The sequence below is a fragment of the Opisthorchis viverrini genome (assembly GCF_000715545.1).
Source record: "Opisthorchis viverrini unplaced genomic scaffold opera_v5_12, whole genome shotgun sequence".
Lineage (NCBI taxonomy): Eukaryota > Metazoa > Platyhelminthes > Trematoda > Opisthorchiida > Opisthorchiidae > Opisthorchis > Opisthorchis viverrini.
Window position 1 is genome coordinate 3,378,096 of NW_008751668.1, and position 21,141 is coordinate 3,399,236.

Here is a 21,141-nt window from a genome sequence, read left to right on the forward strand (position 1 = left end):
GGGTTGGCCACCTCTCTGTTTACGCCACTCTGAGTTGGGCATGGAAAACAGCGCTCTTTTCGGCTAACGATGGTTTGGCATACGCAACACATATCCTAACCAACACAGCTTCTGTGGATGAACACATTCTTCAATGGAAGCACCCGTTACACAACCCAAAACGCGCTTTCTAACTGCCTCATTACGGATTTGCCGACACCAACCCACACGAGCTAAGGTTCTGAGACAACCATTGTCGAACTCCTGAAGACGTCTCAGTTCCGCTGCTCGAATAGGCCAAGTCTCACACCCATACAACAAAACAGCCCGTAGTGTAGCTTGATACACACGTCCTTTGAGATTCAGGGATAAACCACTCTGACCCCATAGGTGTCTCGAATTAGCAAACGCGGTCCGTGCCTTGCAGATTCGTGCATTCACCTCATCTGTCACAAGACAATCAGAAGTAATACAACTTCCAAGATACGTAAAATGCTCTACAACTTCCAGTACCTCTTTCTGGATTGCACGTGGGTAACTAACCTGGCCGACATGAATTGTCTCATTATTGTGGGATAATGTGGAGCGTATCATTTGGGTTGTTTTATAGTTTGCCCATGCTACATCAGTACAACTTCCAGTACCTCTTTCTGGATTGCAAGTGGCTTGGTAACCTGGCCGACATGAATTGTCTCATTATTGTGGGATAATGTGGAGCGTATCATTTGGGTTGTTTTATAGTTTGCCCATATCAGCTACATCAGATGCTGGCGAGCTTCAATGATGGTTTTTGGCTAACCACTTTTCTCCCTCATCCTTGCAAAGCGGGGCAGCAGACCTGTGGAGGACATGTAGGGTCGACAGACAAAATCCATTTTGCAGACCTCCCCCGACCCCGTATATAACTTTCTACCACATCAGTTTCCCTTAACTGTGATGAACGTTCATCCAGGTAGCAAGACAGAAGTGATACACCTGTGTGATAAGACTGTTGGTAGTTGAGCTCAAATAGTTCAACGAAGAGCCAGTCTTCAGCGGGATTGTTACTGTCAATGATAAAATATGAAGGTTCTTGTTTCATGCTAACACGTTTGACAGTCTTGGTTTCCTTAAGTTTTGCACTGCTTAATTCAGTTCCACTACCACAGATCACTCACTTAAGTGCTATCACCTCTTAAGGTCCAGATGTGACCCTTCTCCCCCGAAGGGATCACCCGCTGAAGTGTTGTACTTCGTAATGGATAATGCAGTCGTGTTTGTGGCTTCTTTCACGAATTCACAACCAACATTCCTATTGTTCCAGTCAGCTTGCGTGATTCACGAGAAAAAGACTCGGATCGGCCAGTCACTATGATGAACATTAGGTATTAAGCTGACTCATCAACAGAGAAAACTGCGTTAAAGGTGCCTACCATTCAGGTATTGTAAAACACAACTGCGCACCATTCGGTCGTTCAAACGTGTAGATGTTGCGCAATTGAAGTGATGCTCAAGCAAACAACCTCAGAGAACTTCTTTGTTGTCTGTCTGTAGCATTGACATCAACAACCTTGGGAAAACGCAAATGCCACTGAAAAGTTAAAAATGAGCGAGGCATTTCTGACTGAGATATTATCATCTTCCTGGAGAATCGAGAAAGAACGGGAAATATCGGCCTCTGTCCGTACTCCATCCAGTCCAATTTTATTCAAAAAATGAACACCACAGTGGTGAACGTCCACCTAACCGCGAGCTCACTGAAAATCTCTTCACTATTCCTCAAAAGTGAACAAAACCAAACGCTATTGGGAATATGGTAGAAAGACGTGGGTAAATCATTCCTTGTGCATGAGAAACGCACTTTGTGAATTGTTGGTACGAAACCTGTGTTTAATGTTCTTACGGATGGGCAGTATTGGTCTCGCTTGAGGTTAGTTCTTTTCTGAAAACGAAATCAGTGGTGAACTGGTTTAAAAAACAGCAAAATGTCTACTGTCCACACCTTGCGGAGTGTTTTTCAGGTGGAGGTTTGAAATCTGCTTCAGAATCAATGAGATCTGCGCCAGAAAATTTTTATAAATCGGTTTGAATAGGTCTGTGGTTAGAAACCAAGAAATGAATACACACATGAACCATTATACGGCTACTGGAGTCTGTCTGCTTGTCACCACGTCATTCAGTGCTCGATTGAACGTGATTAGCGGCTTGGTCGAATCATCAACACCGATTGTCATTATGAATTTAACGTAGTAAAAAATCAATCGACTGTGTGCACCTGAGTACAGATACGATCGGCCACTGTAGGTTTGTTGTTGCTTTTAGACAGGCCTAGTAACCGTTCTGAACTGACTCTTGGTCAATTTGTCCTTTAGTTTGCGAACTCTCACACCCTTCTCAATTACGTATATTTCAAGATCCTGAACGTTTTGTGATGAAAACCAAATGTAAGGGACCATTTCGTTGTTTCGAGAAATGGTCATAACCAAGAAGATGAAAGACATGGCGAATGGGTGAATGGTTATGTAGACAAATCACAGTTCTAAAGCACATAAGATTGAATAGAACTTTCCGACAGCCGATCACAGGTTATATTCTCTTTTGGGCCGCCAGTTAAATGGATGTAGCTGAACGATTAAGGCGCAAAACCACTGATCAGTAAGTATATCTATGGTTTGGTTGCTCTTGTCGAGGTTATGGCAATCTAACGGCGTTTTCAGCCTTCGTGCTTCCTTCAAGTTGCACAGCAGTTATTCACCAAAAAGGCATTACAGATGAATGATCACTATTTCTTAGTTAGACGTAGTACCTGAGTTTCAGTCCATGTTAGATGTGCTAGTGACTAACATGTGGCGTTTAATGAATGTTGATCGTGTGACTGTTTATCTGATCGCCGAGCTTGGCAACTAACTTGCAGACGTTTCGTCACCAAGTGAGGTGACATCATCGTGATGATGCCATTATGGTGGGCTGGGTTATTTGTCAAATTGTGCGCATTTGGGTGGGTTGGTCTAAACTCGGCGAACTGATCAACAATCAAACAACACACCTGAGATATTGCTATGCAGTGTTCAAGCTCTTAGGGATATCAAGTTGGTTTGTAGGAGACGGATGATCAATAAATCAAAGCAGTACCCTGACAGCTGACGACAAGAACACTGGACTGGTTATACAGGCGGTATTGAATGAATAATGATGGACATCATCGAATATTCGAAAAGCGACTGTCCCCGTAAATGTATATGTCAGTTCGTTCAACAGTGTTCCTGAAGGTACACTGCTTACAAAAAGAGGGCTAAATAAACACGTCTCGGATTTTTGTGCATGAAGAGAAGTGGAACGCCTCAAGATTACCTCCAGGGTGAGTACATTCTGGTCAGGCTTAATGAAATACACCTTCTGTGCACTGCTATCCGGTACCAAAAAACCACAAGCCTGGTTGTTCAGGTAGGCTGACCCTAACCCTTCCCGTTGGTTCTGCGTCAGCAACGTCAGAGTTACTACTCAATTAATACGAGGGATTACTTTAAAGCAAACGCTTTCATGATGGCTTTCATGGTCGGCCGTTAGAGACATCCCTTCTGGAAAGCGGGAAAGCCTATACATGCATAAAATTTGTCAGAGTTCGATCAGACCAATTTTCAGATGAAGGACCACACTTCACTTCCTTGTTTCATGGTCCGATAGTTGAACTGAACCTTATCATCTCAGTCAGAATTACAAGAGTTTGCTGCTATGAGTTTCTGAGGCATACAAAGTAAAACATTTCCAGTGAGAATAAATTTATTGGAAGCAGGTGTACAGTCATGGAGAATATATGTTACGGCGTTCCTATATGTCTCACACTACCCTTTACTACCCTCCTGTATCCGACTACAGGACAATCTGGCTTATTAGAGTTGTATATAACCGTTCCAAACAGATTTTGCTTGAAAATGTCAACTGCTGAACAAACCCTTAGTCTTGGACAAGATGACTTTTGGGAGAGCACCATAAAAATCTCCAAAAACGATTTAGCGTCCCACGTGAGCGAATCCCCCTTCGGGGGTGGGCTAGGATGTGTCGTGCTGAAACAATTTTTTTATGCTGTTGAATAATGGCTATGCGTATTGCAGGTAATTTTTTTCTCAATGTGGTTAGAGGTTTGAAAACAGAATTTTTATCCGGAACGGAGTGGCCCAATCAATAAATTGGGAAAGATTGTTCAGACAATGTTTCAAGAGAAAACCTCAGGTTAATCCCGTCAAAATGTGGCGTACAAAATACCTCACTTAAAGCTTTTGCATGATTTTTCACTTGTTCTCAACAGTTTGTCCGATCTACTCCCGGTAGAGCAAACGCTTCACAAGATGAGTTCAGACAATGCGTACTCAGACTTCAGTAAGTTAGCCAAGAGGTAACGATCAAGAGTCCCGTTAGAACCGGAAGATCAATTTCCTTGCACTTCGGTCGATTACATCGTCTCTGTTGAGGGAATACAGAACTAATTTCGTTGGTTTACTGGTTGCAGCCTCTTCGGATATCAGCGAATAAAAATCACCAAATAGGACACAACCGAAACTCCCGAAAAAAGGTATCAAAACTCATCAGAAAGTCAGTATTCACACTTTTAAAGTAAAAAAACCTAAGGAGGTTACACAGGGGCATACTTTGATAGCCTTGATGCTGTAGGTCTGTCAATGGAAAGCAAGAATTAAGATAGTTTTACTAATGGATCACTCACTCTCACCATCACAGTGTTCTGTTAAGCAAAGTGAATAGAATTCTGCCTGAAGAGGTACGGTAATGCAATGAACTATTAACTTACCTTTTAATAGACGGCGACTAAACCAGCAAAACACGGCTGGTGAGAAGCTCACCGAAGTTTATTGTCTGACATCACTCAGCCCAGATTACTGGATATTTCGGAGGAGGTGTACTGGAAACGTCCTAGTTTTTGGGTCTTTCTTTGATGGAAGACCATTCATCTGCACCCATAGTTCTAAAAAAACATATATGAAAGGAACAAGTGCTATCTTTCAGAAATTATTAAGTTATTGAGTAATGCTTATCCTTTTGCTGCCAGAACAGTAAAGTAGCAGCGTCATGTAAATATTTGTAATGTACTACTTATAAGGTTGATGAAAATCCGTCGAAAAAAACCAATTTGCAAATGAGTGTATATTCGCTAGCAGCGTCAGTTTACAGTTGAAATTGTCCTGTGGATATTCTACTGTCAGCAGCTGGATCCTCCCCTTTCCACTCAGTGTTTTGGTCTGGCTTAGCGTTGCGCCTTTCGCATACAGAAAAACATGGATGGCGAGTTGCACAAATCTACACATTACATTAGTGTTAATCAGAGACTAATCGGATTGCTTCACTTATGCCTTCCTTCAGTTGAGTCTCACTTTAACACCAAGTTCACTTGCAAATGAGTGTATTTGGACATTCACGTGGTACTTAGCTCTCATGAGGAACCCGAGAAGGATGGAAACTCTGGTTGCTGAAGTTTTAACTTGACCTTATTTTGAAGAATCCACTTTCACTGATAATAACTGTACCATTCGTCAACTATTGGTTTGTTTCATGCGTCTTCTCTCTAATTACCCTTTGGGTTTCTTAAATAAGAACTAAAATGGATAGCTGCGCCCGCTTTGGCTTCATGTCCTTGAATGCAGTATGTTCAGCTTCACTTAGCTGTAATCCCGGTTATACAGAAAATCGCGCATTGCCGCTAGCCTACAGTAAATGTGGCGTAGCTCAATACACATACTAGTGAGCCCTGATTATTACACTTTAGCAGTGTGTGCATGGCAATAGACGTTACACAAACGAACTTTTCAGCGGCTTTCGAAGTGGAATCAGCAAATCACGAACTCGGTCAAAGGTTGTGAAGAAACCTGAGCAAGCCTATGAGCACTCAAGGCTAGTGTAGTTTGTCAAGAGCGGATTGTTTGAACCCTACTCATAGAAAAGAATGTGCTCGGTAGTGGGTCGTCCGCAGTTTTCGCCGACCTTACGCGTAGTACTGAAACATATTCCGATATTAAGTAGCATTCCGAACGGAAAACAAGGCGGCCTTTGTGTTGTACAATCAGCTGAAGAACAGTATAAACAAAAGATTCTTCACCCGAGCCTTCCGCTTCCAGACCAATTTAGTTTTCAATTTAGTATTTATCGTAAGACTAAGTTTCCTTTGATCCCGTGTGTGAAGTTGTCGTCAGCAGTTTCCATCAGAGACAGCAATTTCAGTGCTGACATCGAGGTACAAACATAAAGTTCATCTAATTATATTAAAGGCATAAAGTGAAAAAAGAGAAAATCAGTGGATTCAAGCATTCTGAGGTGCCTACACCCCTAAGCGCTCAATCAGACAGTCTGGAAACTGAAAGCACGAACTCCAGTGACATCGGTCAGTCGCCACTTGTGGTGATGTCTCCAGCCAAGGGCAGGCCGTTTCACGGGGACACGATCTTGGAAGGCATGCAACACCAACAACATCCAAACCCTTCGAAATCTCTTTAAACCCCTCTACTAAGTTGCGAACATGCTCATACGGTAACACCCTGTTTTCCCTATGGCATGAGAACAGGATTGTCTGATCAACGAGTTTCAACTCACAGTCGAAGAGCAATAAATCGCTCGTCCGGAACCAAATGTGTTGTCATCTGCTAGAAGTGACCCAAACAGAGAAGGTGACTCGTCCATTTGATCCGAAGAGTTTTTCGCAGACACTGTAAGTGAATTCATCCAAATTCGGTCTAAATGGCGACTGGCTTTAGTTGCCGTTTGGCTGAATGGTTGATATCTCATGTTGAGCTGTCGGTGCAGAATGATAAAGTACAAGCATTTTAGAAACATTCATGTTCAAGCAATGTATATACTCATTAAATCCCGGTAGAATGGCTATTCACGATTGTCCAGTCATTCTTTCTATTCAAAACGCCTTCTAACCAAGTGAGTGTTCGATGGCTCGAAGGCCCATTTGCCGAGAGACAGAAATTGAGGTACTGAGTAGAATTCAGATAAATTTAACAAACATTCTACTGGTTCTCAAATCGTGTAAAAGCCTGGCTCTGGGAAGATGCCTCTGACGAGAGGGCATGCGTACTGGCGATTTATCCGTAAGCAACTCGTGACGGATGTACGAACACCGGTGCATCTGTGGTATCTTTCAACCTTTGAACAGAGAGAAGTTGGACTTGTGGAGCACAAGTGCTTCAATGAAGCAGCAGTCGCGAGGTGTCAATGAATATGGTAGGATTAGTTTGCTCTCATTCCGAACAATGAAGCTATACCGCTGGTGCTTTTGTAGGCATAAAAACCAAAGTGTTTCTGGTACAGAACATCACCGACAGTCACTGTTGTGTAATATGGTTTCGGGGAAGTGCGAAGCTATTCGGAAACGTATGAGAAGTAATGAGTGACGCCAGTATGGTGTTTGGGATCTTTGCAATACCATTATGTCTAGGTTGATCGATGAATCACAGAAATCACCCAAGTGTTCGTCCGTCAGTCTTATTCCATGGAACAGACGCTCACATTTGGACGTAATTTGGTTCTGCCGTGTTCCATTTTGGGGTGGGGGGCATCACTGTACACACAATGAAGAATAACAAAAGTTGTTATTGTACGTCTTTCTGTGTACGAACACATGTGCGAGCTGAAGCTGTTAGCTGGTGAAAATGGACACTCCTACTATTGTTTTTAACTGCCGCATAATTGTGATCGACAATTGTGGAAACCAAGCACTGGCGAAGAATTCCCCAACAACTCGATTAAAACCCTGTGCCAACTTGATGTGGACTGACACTTCTTAGAAGGGCCTCAATTCTATCAAAACTGTATGGACGTAATACTAGCAACTGTAACCTTGATGATTCGCCCACAAGATAAGTATGATATGCGGGCTTTTCTATCCTGTGTCACTTGCCTTGGTCTCTCATAGCGCAACTTTTCAAAGCTATCTTTTATACATCAGTACTTGTCATTACCACTAACCAAACTACCTCTCGAAAGAGAGCACTTTTATTTAAGTCTACAGAGAACACTCTACCTAACTGATCTTATGGACGTAATACTAGCAACTGTAACCTTGATGATTCGCCCACAAGATAAGTATGATATGCGGGCTTTTCTATCCTGTGTCACTTGCCTTGGTCTCTCATAGCGCAACTATTCAAAGCTATCTTTTATACATCAGTACTTGTCATTACCACTAACCAAACTACCTCTCGAAAGAGAGCACTTTTATTTAAGTCTACAGAGAACACTCTACCTAACTGATCTTTTTTGCGGGGGGGGGGTGGATGAGAGATAGGGAAGTTTTCCCCCAGATTTTTTGGCTATGTTGTCGAAAAAACATCTGGCTGTGAGTCATACTGATTTATCTTATGTACTTCTCTTACGTATGTTACTGTACAAGTTCACTGAGGTCATCCTTTGACATGTACAGTGGTACTGGTTCACTGAGTACAGTTAATAACTGAAGCAGTGTCCCATCACTTCCTATATGGTATCAACTCCGACTGTTTTCATGAGGACCATTCCAGTGGTCATTCCTTCCAAACCAATATCAGTTATGAAACGATCGTGAGCGATTTCCTGATCGCGCTAATCCTGGAGTTACCAACCACCAATCAATACAAAAGTTGATTGTATCTCTATGATAAATGATCAGATGTTTTCTCCGGATTCCAAAAATTATAGACAAAATGATGCTTTCATTACACAGCGCAGTTCTTTGCCCTTGTATGTCGCACCAGTGCATTCTTCATTTCGGCGAACTTCGAGAGAGACCTGTGATCACTGGTCGAAACAGTCGACTTCAGTGGGCTAGAGTGGTCGTTTGCGTACATCCATTCGTTTTAGGAGAACAAGTGTACAACCAGTGACATGGGGACCGATTCCATTCACCAAACACCACTTAAAAAGTAAGAATAAACTTGATCTGGTTCGTGGCAGACCAAATGCAGTCACGTGATGGTAAAATTAGAAATGTCCTTTGTTCGGGTTTGTAAGATTTCTCTGGGTCTTGGGAAAGTTTTGGCAACGAGCTTATTATCGACAGCTGGAACTATGTTGGTAGCAACATGGAATCTCATTGTCAGGTTTTACTCCACTATCCAAAAGCGACTCCTTTTGCCTTCAATACTGTCAAGGTTACACTCATTACCCACAAGTCATCGTACCAAAACTTGCCACTGGTCAAGATTTTAACCAGGAACATATTTGTACATTTGTCTCTAGCAGAAATTCTGTTTGACCGAAATTGCATTGCCATCCTACAGGCATGATTGAACACCACATTTCATGATCTGTATGTTGGTTCATCCATGAATGATAGATTCTGGACCGAAGTAGGTATCTTATGATCTTAAAGCTACGAGGTGCAAATCGATAAAATTTAAAACAAATTCTACGAGTGGCACAACTGGCGGCTGGTTATGCTATAGTGGACCCTATTTGTTATACAGTAAGTTGTAGTCTGACGGGAGATGGTGAAATGCTCTCCTCAGGTTTGTCACTGTCTTGTTCCAGCCACCATTAGTTGAATAAATTGACATAGTTATCCGGCAATTACATACCCATATCCTTACAATTGTATCGTTATCAGGGGTTATGTCCACTGTGACCGACACTGGACTCATGCGGCTATCCGGTGCCACCTTACGCTTGGGCCTTTGGTCACCGGTAATCTTAAGTTTGGCTCTTTTCAATTTAAACTTGCAAACTATTACGCGGGGGGGGGGCTTCTGGTTTTGTGCTGATCTTTACCACGGTGCTAGGCTCACATGGAAATTACTCAGAGCTTATCGCCCTAGAGCAGAGTGGCTGTGCGGTAAAATTAATAGAACTGGTGTTTGTGAATGTCATAAGTAAGGGGGCCTTAAACCTACGATCAGCTACTCACACCAGAATGATGATGGTGAACATCACGTGATTGAAGCAGTGTGATACAGTTTAGATCGAAGCTACTTAGAATGTAATCCGCCTTGGCTTAGAGCTGGCACCACATTTGAGCGAATCAATGCACCAACACCTGCGGATAAGTAGAGGTCATTTGTGTGCAAGCTTTTCCAATCGTAGCAATGCACACATACGCGTTACTTATTTCATAACCTTCTCCACGGATGCCACTCTTCGGACAATTTAGCAGACTACATAAAAACGCTCCAATAAAGCATCCTTCAGTAGAAACACGGTAGCCCAATCGACTGCACGAGGTCTTCATTAGGGCCAATTATTTAAACAAAGTAAGCGATCACTCGCCCTAATGCTTATAGGTCTTTCTTAAAGGAAAGTGACCAACATATGGTTGTGATTGAAGCATAGCAGCCCAGTCTAATGAACAAGACATGAGAGAATCTAGGTGATACCGTGTATGTTTTAGCGTGGTTACCCAACAAACCAGAGTATGTGTGAAGACTTGGTTACGAATGTGCTGAACCCTTGCAGAAGCAGGACAATGAATAACACGGTGGATGAATTAACCATGACGCAGAGAGTATGTTTGGTGAAACGATTAGTAAGACGTTGGAAGGCAGGATCGATCTTCTACTGACAAAGAATAGATCAAACTGCTTTCGATTGCAGTGCTAGTCATCCAGTCTGTACGACAGACAGATACAGACAGATACCCGGACCTCCAAAATTATCCAGAAACACTACTATATAAAGGACTGTCTTGATGCAAAAATGACCATCAGTCTACAAACATCACTTGCATCTCACTCAAAATTATTGAATGAGTTGAATTCGCCTGTGGTTGACAAAACCAATTTTGACCAATGAAGGGAACTATTCACAAGGTTGCTGAAAACTCTCCGACAGTCCACGACCGGTTTCGCCCTTCTTGGAGCTCATCAGGTAGGCGCAGTTCCCGAGTTTCCGTCAACCTTATGTTCTACTTGTACTCGGATTGGACTGTTTTCGAGAAATACACTCACTTGCAAATCAATTTGAAACATGAGGCGGCCCGTGTGCAGCACAATTCAGTTGTAGAACATCATAAACGAGAGACTCAGTTGAGTCTCTCGTGAAAACCAAATTGATTTGCAAATGAGTGTATTTCTCAATTTTGACCAACTTTCTCGCCCGGCTTCTCTCATCTTTGAGGGAGTTCATCTCATGAGATGACATGACCGTACCGCTTGATTGCACTAGTTTGTTGCCATCTAAGCACGCATAATGACCTGTCACTTTAGGCGTCACGAGCCATTTTTGCCTTTTCTGAGACCCCCCGCACACAGAGAGTACCGCGTCATTATGTATGTGGGTCGACTGGAGCACTCTGAGATTGGTCCTTCGCAGAGTGTCTCATTAACCTAACTCAATTCTGCCTTCTTATCAGGTTCTCGCGGCCATAACCATCTATAGTATTCAGACCTGCTCCCGGCCGCGTATTCTAGAGGTTGTGGAGCACGGGCCTAGAGCAGAAGGAAAGGATTTTTTGTTTTAATTGTGACACATGTTTTACCCCAGTTAGGGTGAACACGCAGACAAATCAAACAGTTCATCCTAAAGATGGGGATTAGTTCATTGGAAAGTCAGTACCAGGATTAGACTCAAAAGATTCATCTGCTTGAACCTGACGGGAAATCTTCCCTTTGGATTTAAGAGTACTAATACCTTGACGTTCATTCGTTCTCACTGTATTTTTAGTTTGCTAAACTGCTGTCAAATGTACTTAATCATGGGGGAAACACATGAACCCGACATTTTGAACGTCCGGTTAAGAAACGTACGATTGGATTGCACTCTATTTGTGGCAAAGGTAAGTTATCCAAAGTTGGAAATGTTGACGGGACTAGAGCCGGAACATGGCTATCGCCAAGAACCATAAACGTTTTTCAACGATGATTGTTGAAGTGAATGAGGAACCCGAGTAGTCGAAAAGTATTTGCGTCGGTTTTTGTCGCCGAAGATAAATTTTGCAATTATCCTGTGCCACGATAGGTAGTACAGTTGCAGAATGACAGCTTTTAGATGTCAGAAAATTAGTCCAACCAGAATAGCCTTCAGAAATACTCTACCAAGGTCTCTATCTCACGGTGCGTGGGCACAACCTAGAGAAGTCTTGACCAACAGCACGCGAGGCGAACTACTGAAGTAATGAATTTTCCTGTGATCCGAATTCCGACCATACCTATGCGCGCTTGGCTAGTGTGGACAGCCATTTATTTAGCAGCATTTCAAGCCTCTCCAGCAGCGCTTTAAATTTCGAACGACATGGACGAAGTCGATTTTTTTCAATCCACGTCGATAAATTAATAAATCACAAGGCTATCCCCAGACTGAGCTGGGCCAAACTCACACTAACTGTTTTGCCACTGATGACGTCAATGCTCATGGGAAGATGGGAATTGTTTCCACAGGTCCTACGTTATTTTCGAAAACAACACTAGCTCATGGTAGCGAAATTACGCCACCACACCGAGTTTACGGGTACTTTTTTATACGGTCGAACCCTAAAAAAACGATCATTAACAGTGTTTTGGAGGGATAACTTTCTGTGCACGCCGAACGTGCTATTCAGTAATTTACGATCAATTTTTGGTTCTTTGTTTGTGAGGTAATGGAATTTGTTCTTAGCAAGCAAATTTGGGGAGATACTCTCAACTGCACCCCAACCATCATCTTACATCGTATCAGTTCATGCGAACTTGGAGACTAAGAAGCAAAATGAGGTATTAGCGGGAGAACCAAAAAGGGACCAAATAAATTCACCGTCTTAAATGTTCTTCCCTCGAGCGACGTACGCGAAAGACGCATTAAGCTTCAGTTGGGCCACTATTCAGGTTCTCGAGTTATCTTACTTTGACGTGGTAGGACTTATAGGTCAGTAGAAAATCAGAAGGGGTTCAACAGATCATACAGTAATAAATTCAAGTACGAAGAGGCACTCAAACTGTCTGCCTCCCTCTTACAGGAGGAGTGCTCCACCAAACTATCGAGGATGCTTGTTGCTTATAACGCTTATGACCAGACCCTCAAAAATGATTTGATACACTTCTGTCCAGTGAACCAGTAGTTGATATCTGCCATTGTCACTTATGAGCCCCATGTGCGAATTTCACAGTTAGTCAGGCATTTATGTTGTCCAGGTAACCGGGGTGGTTTTGTTTAAATTGCTGATCTGTAGAAGGAGAGTTAATAGATCATAGATTGAGAAGTTCAGGTACAGGTAGCATGAACCCCTTGCCTGATAAGCTCCCCGCAAAGACTTAACCAGTGGTGGTGAACTACCGAAGATTTTTCCTGTTCAGAAATCTTTCTGCTAGCGTCACGTTTTGTGATCGTCACTATAGTTCTCCGTTCTGCAGTGAAGCTTCTGACAGCTTCTGAGTTATTCAGGTCCGAATGTTGATCGATGCAGTGACAAGTTGTGTTCATCGTGGTTGCTTACAGTTGGTTACCCTGTTGTAAAGGTTGACCCACGAAAGTTTTATTGCGTGGTTTCGAGAGTATTTAGCCTGTCAGTCAAAATACATACATCAGGAAATGTCATTCATCAACTTTACAGCCAATTTTACATCAAAATAAATGATCTCGGTAGATATATAACGGACTAGGTGACGTGCCATTGTGTCTTCTGGGCATGTCGATGGGGAACTACTTTCGCTCCGTCCTTAAGTTCGTCGGTTCAATGAATACCTAAAGTTTGCCTAGACCCAAGACTTTTTAGAAACTACAAGCATGGTCCTGTGGCACAAATGTGTATAATTCGAAAAGACACTCAACAAAACGAACGCTTTTGTTATGGTATCATATGTTACCATATGTGCGGCTTGTGCAAACAAAGTATGGATATTCGGATGGAAAATTATCGGTATCGAAAGCTTGACGGTGTAACGAGAGGAAAACTTCTGCAAAGGCCCACGCGTTGCGAAATGCAACGGGGCTGCCATAACAAGTAAGAGCGTGTCAAGGATAGGCTATATCTCTGGATAATCCCTTGATTCGCGCTCGCATGACCCTTGAGACACTTAGCTGGATCCTAGCCAATCTGTTATTCACCTATGGCGTGGGTGGGTGAGATGGTTTTTTGAGTTGGCCTCCTGATTTACTAAGGGTGCAGCTACACAACCGGAAACGCACACTGTTTTTAATATACCATTGTCTCGAACCATTTTAGCAAAACCACGGATGACATCATCCCTAGGACAAGTTATTCCCTCATTTGCATCAAGCGGCAAATAGCTGACTACTCTTTGTGTTAAACCATCCAGGGTAGAACGCGGATACGCTGAGAGAAAAACTCCGCTCACACACTGATCTCTTAAGTGGTATGGTTATTATGGACATCGTTGAAATAAACTGTTCTACACTCATAGATAAACCATATAAGTGGCGCTGTGCACTCAGTATAGAGGTTTCTGGCTGGTATTGTGCTTCCCCCTATATTGAAATTAGCTTTAATACGGTTGTCTGGTCTCTCTATGAAGTGTAAAACTCCACTGAAGCCACCCTGCTTTGAAAGCTGTGTAGTTATGAAAACAAAAATCATGGGTAAAGGTATAGTCTCGGGGTGCTCCTCCTAGAAGTAGTGGTCGTAGGATGCAAAGTAATGAAGATATGGAGAAGCCCAGTGGAGGTATCAGCTTATTCTGATGAAGATTAGAGCATAGACCACCGTTATCCAAGCCTGAATGGAGACAAATATTTGCAGATATGAAGATGTAGTTTCGTAAGCAGAGGCTTGCAAAGAGGAAAAATCAGTGATTACTTCAAAATTGTGACCACTGCCTTTCGGTTGTTTCAACAAAGCAGGAGAAGGTTGGATTTTTTTCATGCACGCAAGTTAATGCATTTGTAGTGTCTGTAATCCGTTGTCGCATTTACCATTCTTCCTGAACTTGAACCACAATTTGTAACTGTCGTTCACATTGTATCATGACGTTTGTTTTAATGTTACGAATACACAATTTTCCGGTGCGACCCACTTTTGGTTGCCATTATATAGCAGTTTTAATTTCTCCTGCTAACATTCTAGAACTTGATTTCATCCACAAGTTTTCAACATGATAGTAAGAGGTATCCATGAATCTCACACTACTGCCCATACTTAGTCAACCAATCAGGATATTAAAACAACAAGAACTTAAAGATCAAACCTTTGACAATTAATCAAACTAATTTTCTATCGCAGTGGTTGTGATATATTTGTTTGTGCTTCTAATACACAACTTTTTTCATGATGTACTACCTTCTTTTCGAACAAATCCTCCCCTTGACCAAACCCACTGCTTTCCGAGTCTACTTCATAGGTTCTATGTGCACCCGTAACCACTCATAAGCTTTGGTCAAGGGCGCCTTAGTTGCAAAACCTTTGTGAGTAGAATAGAACTTTTGCACCGGAATGTTGCATTTTGTTGCGTATGTGCTCACACCAAAAATCATACTAATATGCTCTCATGCAGCTCACCGAATTTCACTGTCCACTGAAGCAATCGGACTCTTAGCAGAAAAAGTCTGTTGGAACAATTTCCTAGCATCGCGGAGACCCCAGGATGCCTAGATGGGGCTCAAACTTTTGAACTGGTACTCCAAACTCAATTGATTGCCTCTTTTAGTCCATCAGGGACATTGTGCGAATACTGTGCGTCATCAGATTTCCATGATGATAGCAAATATGCTCTTGGATGACGGGGAGCTTAAGATCTTTATTTCTGGAAGCAAATAGTGGTCTCTTGGAGTTATGTGACCGTTGGGTGCACAACTGGTTTGTCACTCACATGGCAGAATATGTTATGGGGCGTACACACCTAATAAACACAAGATAATGACTCCCGCAGTAAATGTTGCTCCATATTGGCCAGAGTCTGCCTAGTACGAGTATTGAAAGATTAGAATACCTCAATTTAACGTATATCACGTTTTGGAATTTCATGTGGTTTTTATGAATACTTGAATGGAACTGAGACGTCATCGTCAACACATGTTTACGGAGTCTTAAATGACTAACCTTTGACTAAAGCAGCAGACTCGGGGGTTCGAATAGATCATACAGGTGCGTAAGTCAAGCAGCGTCACGCGAAACAGAAGCGGATGGCGACTGGTTGCAGAATCATGCCTAAATAATGGTCGTAGCATTCAGACGCATGTAGATATTGATGTATGCGAATCAAAAATAGCTTTGATGCAGATGGGGACAGGTCGATGTTGGGTTACGCACACTGACACGTCTGCGCTCATTCAGCGGCAGCTGCAGCTGAATACGCTCTCGATCAGTGATGTAGCGGAAAAGTTTTGGCTGTCCTAAACCCTCTAAGATAGGCTCTTGGGAGACAGAATGACCCTTGTAGCGGACATTTCCATGCCCCCCAAAACCAACTCCACCTAATTCGTCTGGTACATGCGACAAAGAACCCGTTACTTCGGCGTTACCAATCTATCGTAACTGCTTTCTTTTGTACCTGTTATAACCTACAGAAAATTTGAACATAAGTGAAAGTAAGGATTGGCTGTTCTGTTACTGTCCTTTAAGGTACAATCTCCTTGGAATAGGCAAGCCTGAAACCAAGTAATGGCCCAGTATTCGGTCGCGGCATATAGTGTGAGATTTGTGATCGTCTTTATAGCTATAAGACTGATGCTCAGTTGATTTGCCAATAACTAAACAGCGCATGCCAGTTGGCAACTGTTTAAGACCCGGGAAATGGTCCAGGAACGTACTCATAGTAAACTACAAATATGTAATTTATTAAGGTCATTTGAGGTATTTTTCCTGCTGGAGCACTTTGATGGACATCTTAAACCACGGTTTACAAAGAGTTAACATTAGAAAGCAGGACGCGAAACGTTATCCAAGAGTATCAACTCAATATATTTACGCATAAACCCTTATTGTTTAAATTAAGTATCATTTGTAAATACCAGAAAATGTGTTCTGATGCGCAGAATGGAACAGATTTAGCCATGTGCCAATCAGTGTATTTGGTGATTGATGGTATGGACGCGAACTTATACAATAGGCCGACATTTCTCAATCAAATTATTTTAGGTCAGTTTTGATATTTATTCAGCAAATCAACTGAGTATTTCTATCTTTATATCATCCTTCTAGTATCTGTACGCAAAAAACTGTCAAAAACTCGAACACTTCAAAAGACATTTGATAGAAAGACGCCGATTAAGTAGCTTTGCATAAAGGTCAAATGGTGATTTTCAAAAAATATCGCCAGACGACCTTGGATCAAAGTCATACAATGGGCGACAGCCTTGGATCAAGGCCATACGGTGCTAGACAGCCTTGGATCAAGGTCAGGGAGTGCTCCCTGAATAACTAGCGGGAGGCCATCGTACTTTTCGCACTCACTAGATTGTTCATAATTAAGCTGTTGTACTCCTTGGCGGTGAGCCGGCAACAGGCATTGGAGCGGGGACAGTGGTAAGATATATCAAATAGGCTTATAGTTTCGGCCTGGATATGATAGTACTTCACTGTCCTCTTCAAATATCACCTGGCACGTGAGTTACATTGTAGCACAAATGGCAAAGAAATACAACTTTAAAGGCTTTAAACCCTGATGGTAACCGGAATGCGTGGACTGATCAAGGGGACAAGGGCACCCAGTGACGAAGTTTCTCACCACATTGCTCATTCTCTTTTACACCCTGGACTGACGTTCCGTCTTTCGAGCTTCAACCCAGCTGTGGCGGGTTCACATTGCTATTCCTTCAGTGCTAACAGCAATAATAACAAAAAATTGTTTCATTTCCCAAATTGAGACGAGCATACGAATGGCATGTGGCTTCATGAATTCATGGTGGCATATCTTCCACCTTCACTGTTCCGTTGAGCAAGGCGTTTGCCCTGGATTGCGGATGCACGTTTGATGCGCGTGAATGCGTTAGCTGAAGAATTCCTTTAAACCAAAGTGCATGAAGCAATGGACGCTTGGTGTCGCATAGTAGTGCAGCAATCCTTCTCACAGTGATTTTTTTCAGCGACTCCGATCCTTGGATTCTGTGCACCACTTGGTATAGACCAACCGAATACTGAACATGTTCGACAAAATTCACAGGGTCGATGCAACAATCTTCTTTGACGTGGCTGAGCGGAAGCGACATTTTAGTTTATTAAATTTCCTCCTCAAAGTAGATCCTGGCACCCCATTCAGATAAATAGCTTTCTAAACGATAGAACCTCCCTGGTTGTTGTTGGTCACTCATCATCACCGAAAATAAAATTAAATAGCACACTCCCAGCAAGGCCCTACGACTTCTAATGTGCGCTGACGACATGCATTCTCTCTGCTTACTTTGTGTCCTCGATGTCTAGCTTGTATGTACCGCCAAACTGACGGAGCCCGGTGGGAACTAACCAGAGTAGTGAAACAGGCAAAAGCCTGGAACCTTCCGAAGAACTAATTGCTGCCTACGATAACGAACTGCGTGACAATTACAAGATTTACACAAATGAAGGCCATTATGCCAAGACCCCAAAAATACCCACCATCTCGTCAGAAAGAATGCTTTAGGCTGGTGAATTGTTTGATATGTTGTGCAACCAGTTTTCCAATAACGGGCAATTGAAGGCGACTATTCTTAGTTGAAGTGGAGATATTCAGTCGAGACAACAGCTATTTGCCGGGAAAATGTTAGTATCATTCTCTGTCATCCTTGGTGAATCCATCAATTTTGTTGCAAGCTGCTAACATATTTTGTTCTCATTTCGCAAGGTCACAGCCAGTATGTGACGTAGAACAGTTATTTTCTGGAGCCACATGGGCTTTATTGAAGAGCCATTTAAAAGAGTTTGCCTACAGGAAGCAGAACGTTTTTTGCCGGGGGCCATTAAAGTCTCCAAATGGACTTTCTGGGTGCAAGGGTGAGCTATGCCCAATTGAAATCGAATGCATACCAGGCAGACCTAGCAGCCCATAAGCATGTAGGCGATGTTTTGGAACAGAAGCTAGCGTGGTCATCTAGATAACCCACTAGAATTTTTGATCGCTGCGCTCCTTCATAAATCTCCAACTATGAACAAAATATGACCGGTTCTGTGAGAACAGGGACATTTGCAAACTGGCTTTGAGAAGGCGCTAAAATAAACAATGTCGCACGTTTGGAGGTTCTAGTAGATCGCCTTCGATTTAGGGCTTGCAGAATGCAGCGGTAAGTCTAAATTTCACAGCACAAGCTTGGTGCAGTTGACCGAGTCGAAATCTAGAGTGCATCTTCACTGCCAGATTCAATGCGAAATCATCGAAGATGAGGAGCTTACCTCTAAGTTAAACGGGTTCGGATGTTCAACCAAAAGTCCATAGCCTGATGAAGTTATAGCGGATGGACCGAATTAGTTTGTGCTGTGGAAGCAGTTTACGGTACAATGATGGAACGGGGTTCGAATAACCCTTTTTTGAAAAAAATTGCGGCCAGGCACCAGATACTGCGATTATGTGGAAGAAAATGAGAAAAAACAAAATTTGCAGTGCAACTTTATCTATTTTGGTGTGAGGAATATTAAAGAACAGGCACGCTTAATTGCCAGGTCCGGGCTAGTAACTGACCTGGCAACTGTTTTCTCCTGACAAATAAGTCACCTCTAATTAGGTGCTAGAGACCTACGATGGCGCAATTTTTCCGTGCTCGTCTTGGTGCTAATTGTTTGGGACGCTTCCACTAAGTGTCTATAAACCTTCGAACACGTGGAGTACGACCTGTACACCGTTCAAATGTTTTGCTGTTATCTACCGTGTCTCCAGTATATACTATTTGGGCAACGGTGATGGTTCTGAGGGATCACTTTCCGCTGTTTTCAGCCGGATGTGCCTGTAGCCACGGATAATAAAGGGTAGTTTAACCAAAATGGGACGTGTTGCAGGAGCCTCACAAGCAAATCCTAAAAATTCGCGGCTAACTTCCCGAGCTTGGTTTGCTTGTCCGGTCCCTATGCGTGAGCATGAACCAAAAGCTGTAACCCAAAAGACCGCAAAAATTGCATGTCCTAACGGGATGTAAGAAAATGGTGTCCAACTCAGAACCTCTACTAAAAAGCATTCAGGTGCACTGAGCTGCAGGATTCCTAAATATGAGTAGGACACTTTGCATCACTTAAGGGGTGAACTTCAAAATGAATTATTTACAGGATTCTCAAACCTTTTGTCGGACAATGATAACGCTCAGGTTCTCAATCTGCCCGAGGTGGTCGTATTATGGATTTACGCGGTTCTATTTTATTGCTATTCCGGTGGCTCGAGGTCTTTAGTAATCGGAAGTGCAGTATTCTGTTTGAACTTAAAATGCAGGATTAAACTGGAGGCAAAGAACGCTGGGTCGACCCTTTTCCGTTATTACTCCCGCTATCACCGGAAATGACCCTGTGATGAACATGACTGATGCTCTATTCATTGCTCTATTCATTATTCTCTTGTTTTAATATTCCATATGCTGTACATATTCTCCAATTCGAATACATACGTGCTGGTTGTTACGCTTTACTGAATTCTGGATTTCTAGTTTGTCGGGTTGTACCGGTATACGTACGAAACTTACTTCCCACATTTTGGCGTCGCGCTTGGAACGATTCATCATGCCTGTCGAAATGGAACCATTAGATGTTAACTAAACTGCGCGTGACGTAGAGGATTATTTGGAACGATTCGACATATGGTGCCTCACAAAATCCGATATGGATGAGAAGAAATTCACCGCATATTTCCTACATTTCGTCGGCAAGCAGGCGTATACTTTGATCAAGAATTTAGTATATCCTGAATCTCCAATCGATATTTCTTACACTGCATTGAAGAAAAAAGTTCTTCAACACTTCAAACCGATTAACTTCGTAGCAGCCGAAAGAGCTAGATTCAATATGTTGACCCGCTCTCATTCTCAGTCGGTCCGTGATTTCGTGTTACGGCTGCAGACACAGGCAGCCAAATGTGACTACGGTGCCCAATTGGAAGAACAGCTGCGTGATAGACTCATTGCTGGCATTCAACTGCCCGAATTGCAGCATAAGCGGTTACTCTGTCCGGATCAGAAATTTCAAACTATTCGGAAAATATGTGAGCAGTATGAAGATGTGAAGCATGTGACGAAGACTGAGGAAGCAGACTTGCTAAATTATTCTAAAACAAATAATTCAAGGATGCGGACGAACAACAAATTCAAACCTCGAACAGATTCTCGTGCCTCAAATCCATCAACACGTCACTTCATAGATCGTAACCCTAATCCGATGGCTCAAAAATTTGG

At 42.6% G+C, this 21,141-nt stretch overlaps 2 protein-coding genes across 2 annotated transcripts in view; one reads left to right on the forward strand and one right to left on the reverse strand.

Annotated features, from left to right (window-relative positions):
• Positions 1 to 573, reverse strand: part of T265_12734 (hypothetical protein) — a gene marked incomplete at both ends in the record, with an annotated part of 13,717 nt that extends 13,144 nt beyond the window's left edge. Inside the window, one exon of the mRNA XM_009165174.1 lies at positions 69 to 573. Within this exon, the coding sequence (XP_009163438.1) occupies positions 69 to 573 (505 nt within the window). The remainder of the gene's footprint in view (positions 1 to 68) is intronic.
• Positions 574 to 20,572: 19,999 nt separating this feature from the next.
• Positions 20,573 to 21,141, forward strand: part of T265_12735 (hypothetical protein) — a gene marked incomplete at both ends in the record, with an annotated part of 7,823 nt that continues 7,254 nt past the window's right edge. Inside the window, one exon of the mRNA XM_009165175.1 lies at positions 20,573 to 21,110. Coding sequence (XP_009163439.1) covers positions 20,573 to 21,110 — 538 coding nt within the window. The remainder of the gene's footprint in view (positions 21,111 to 21,141) is intronic.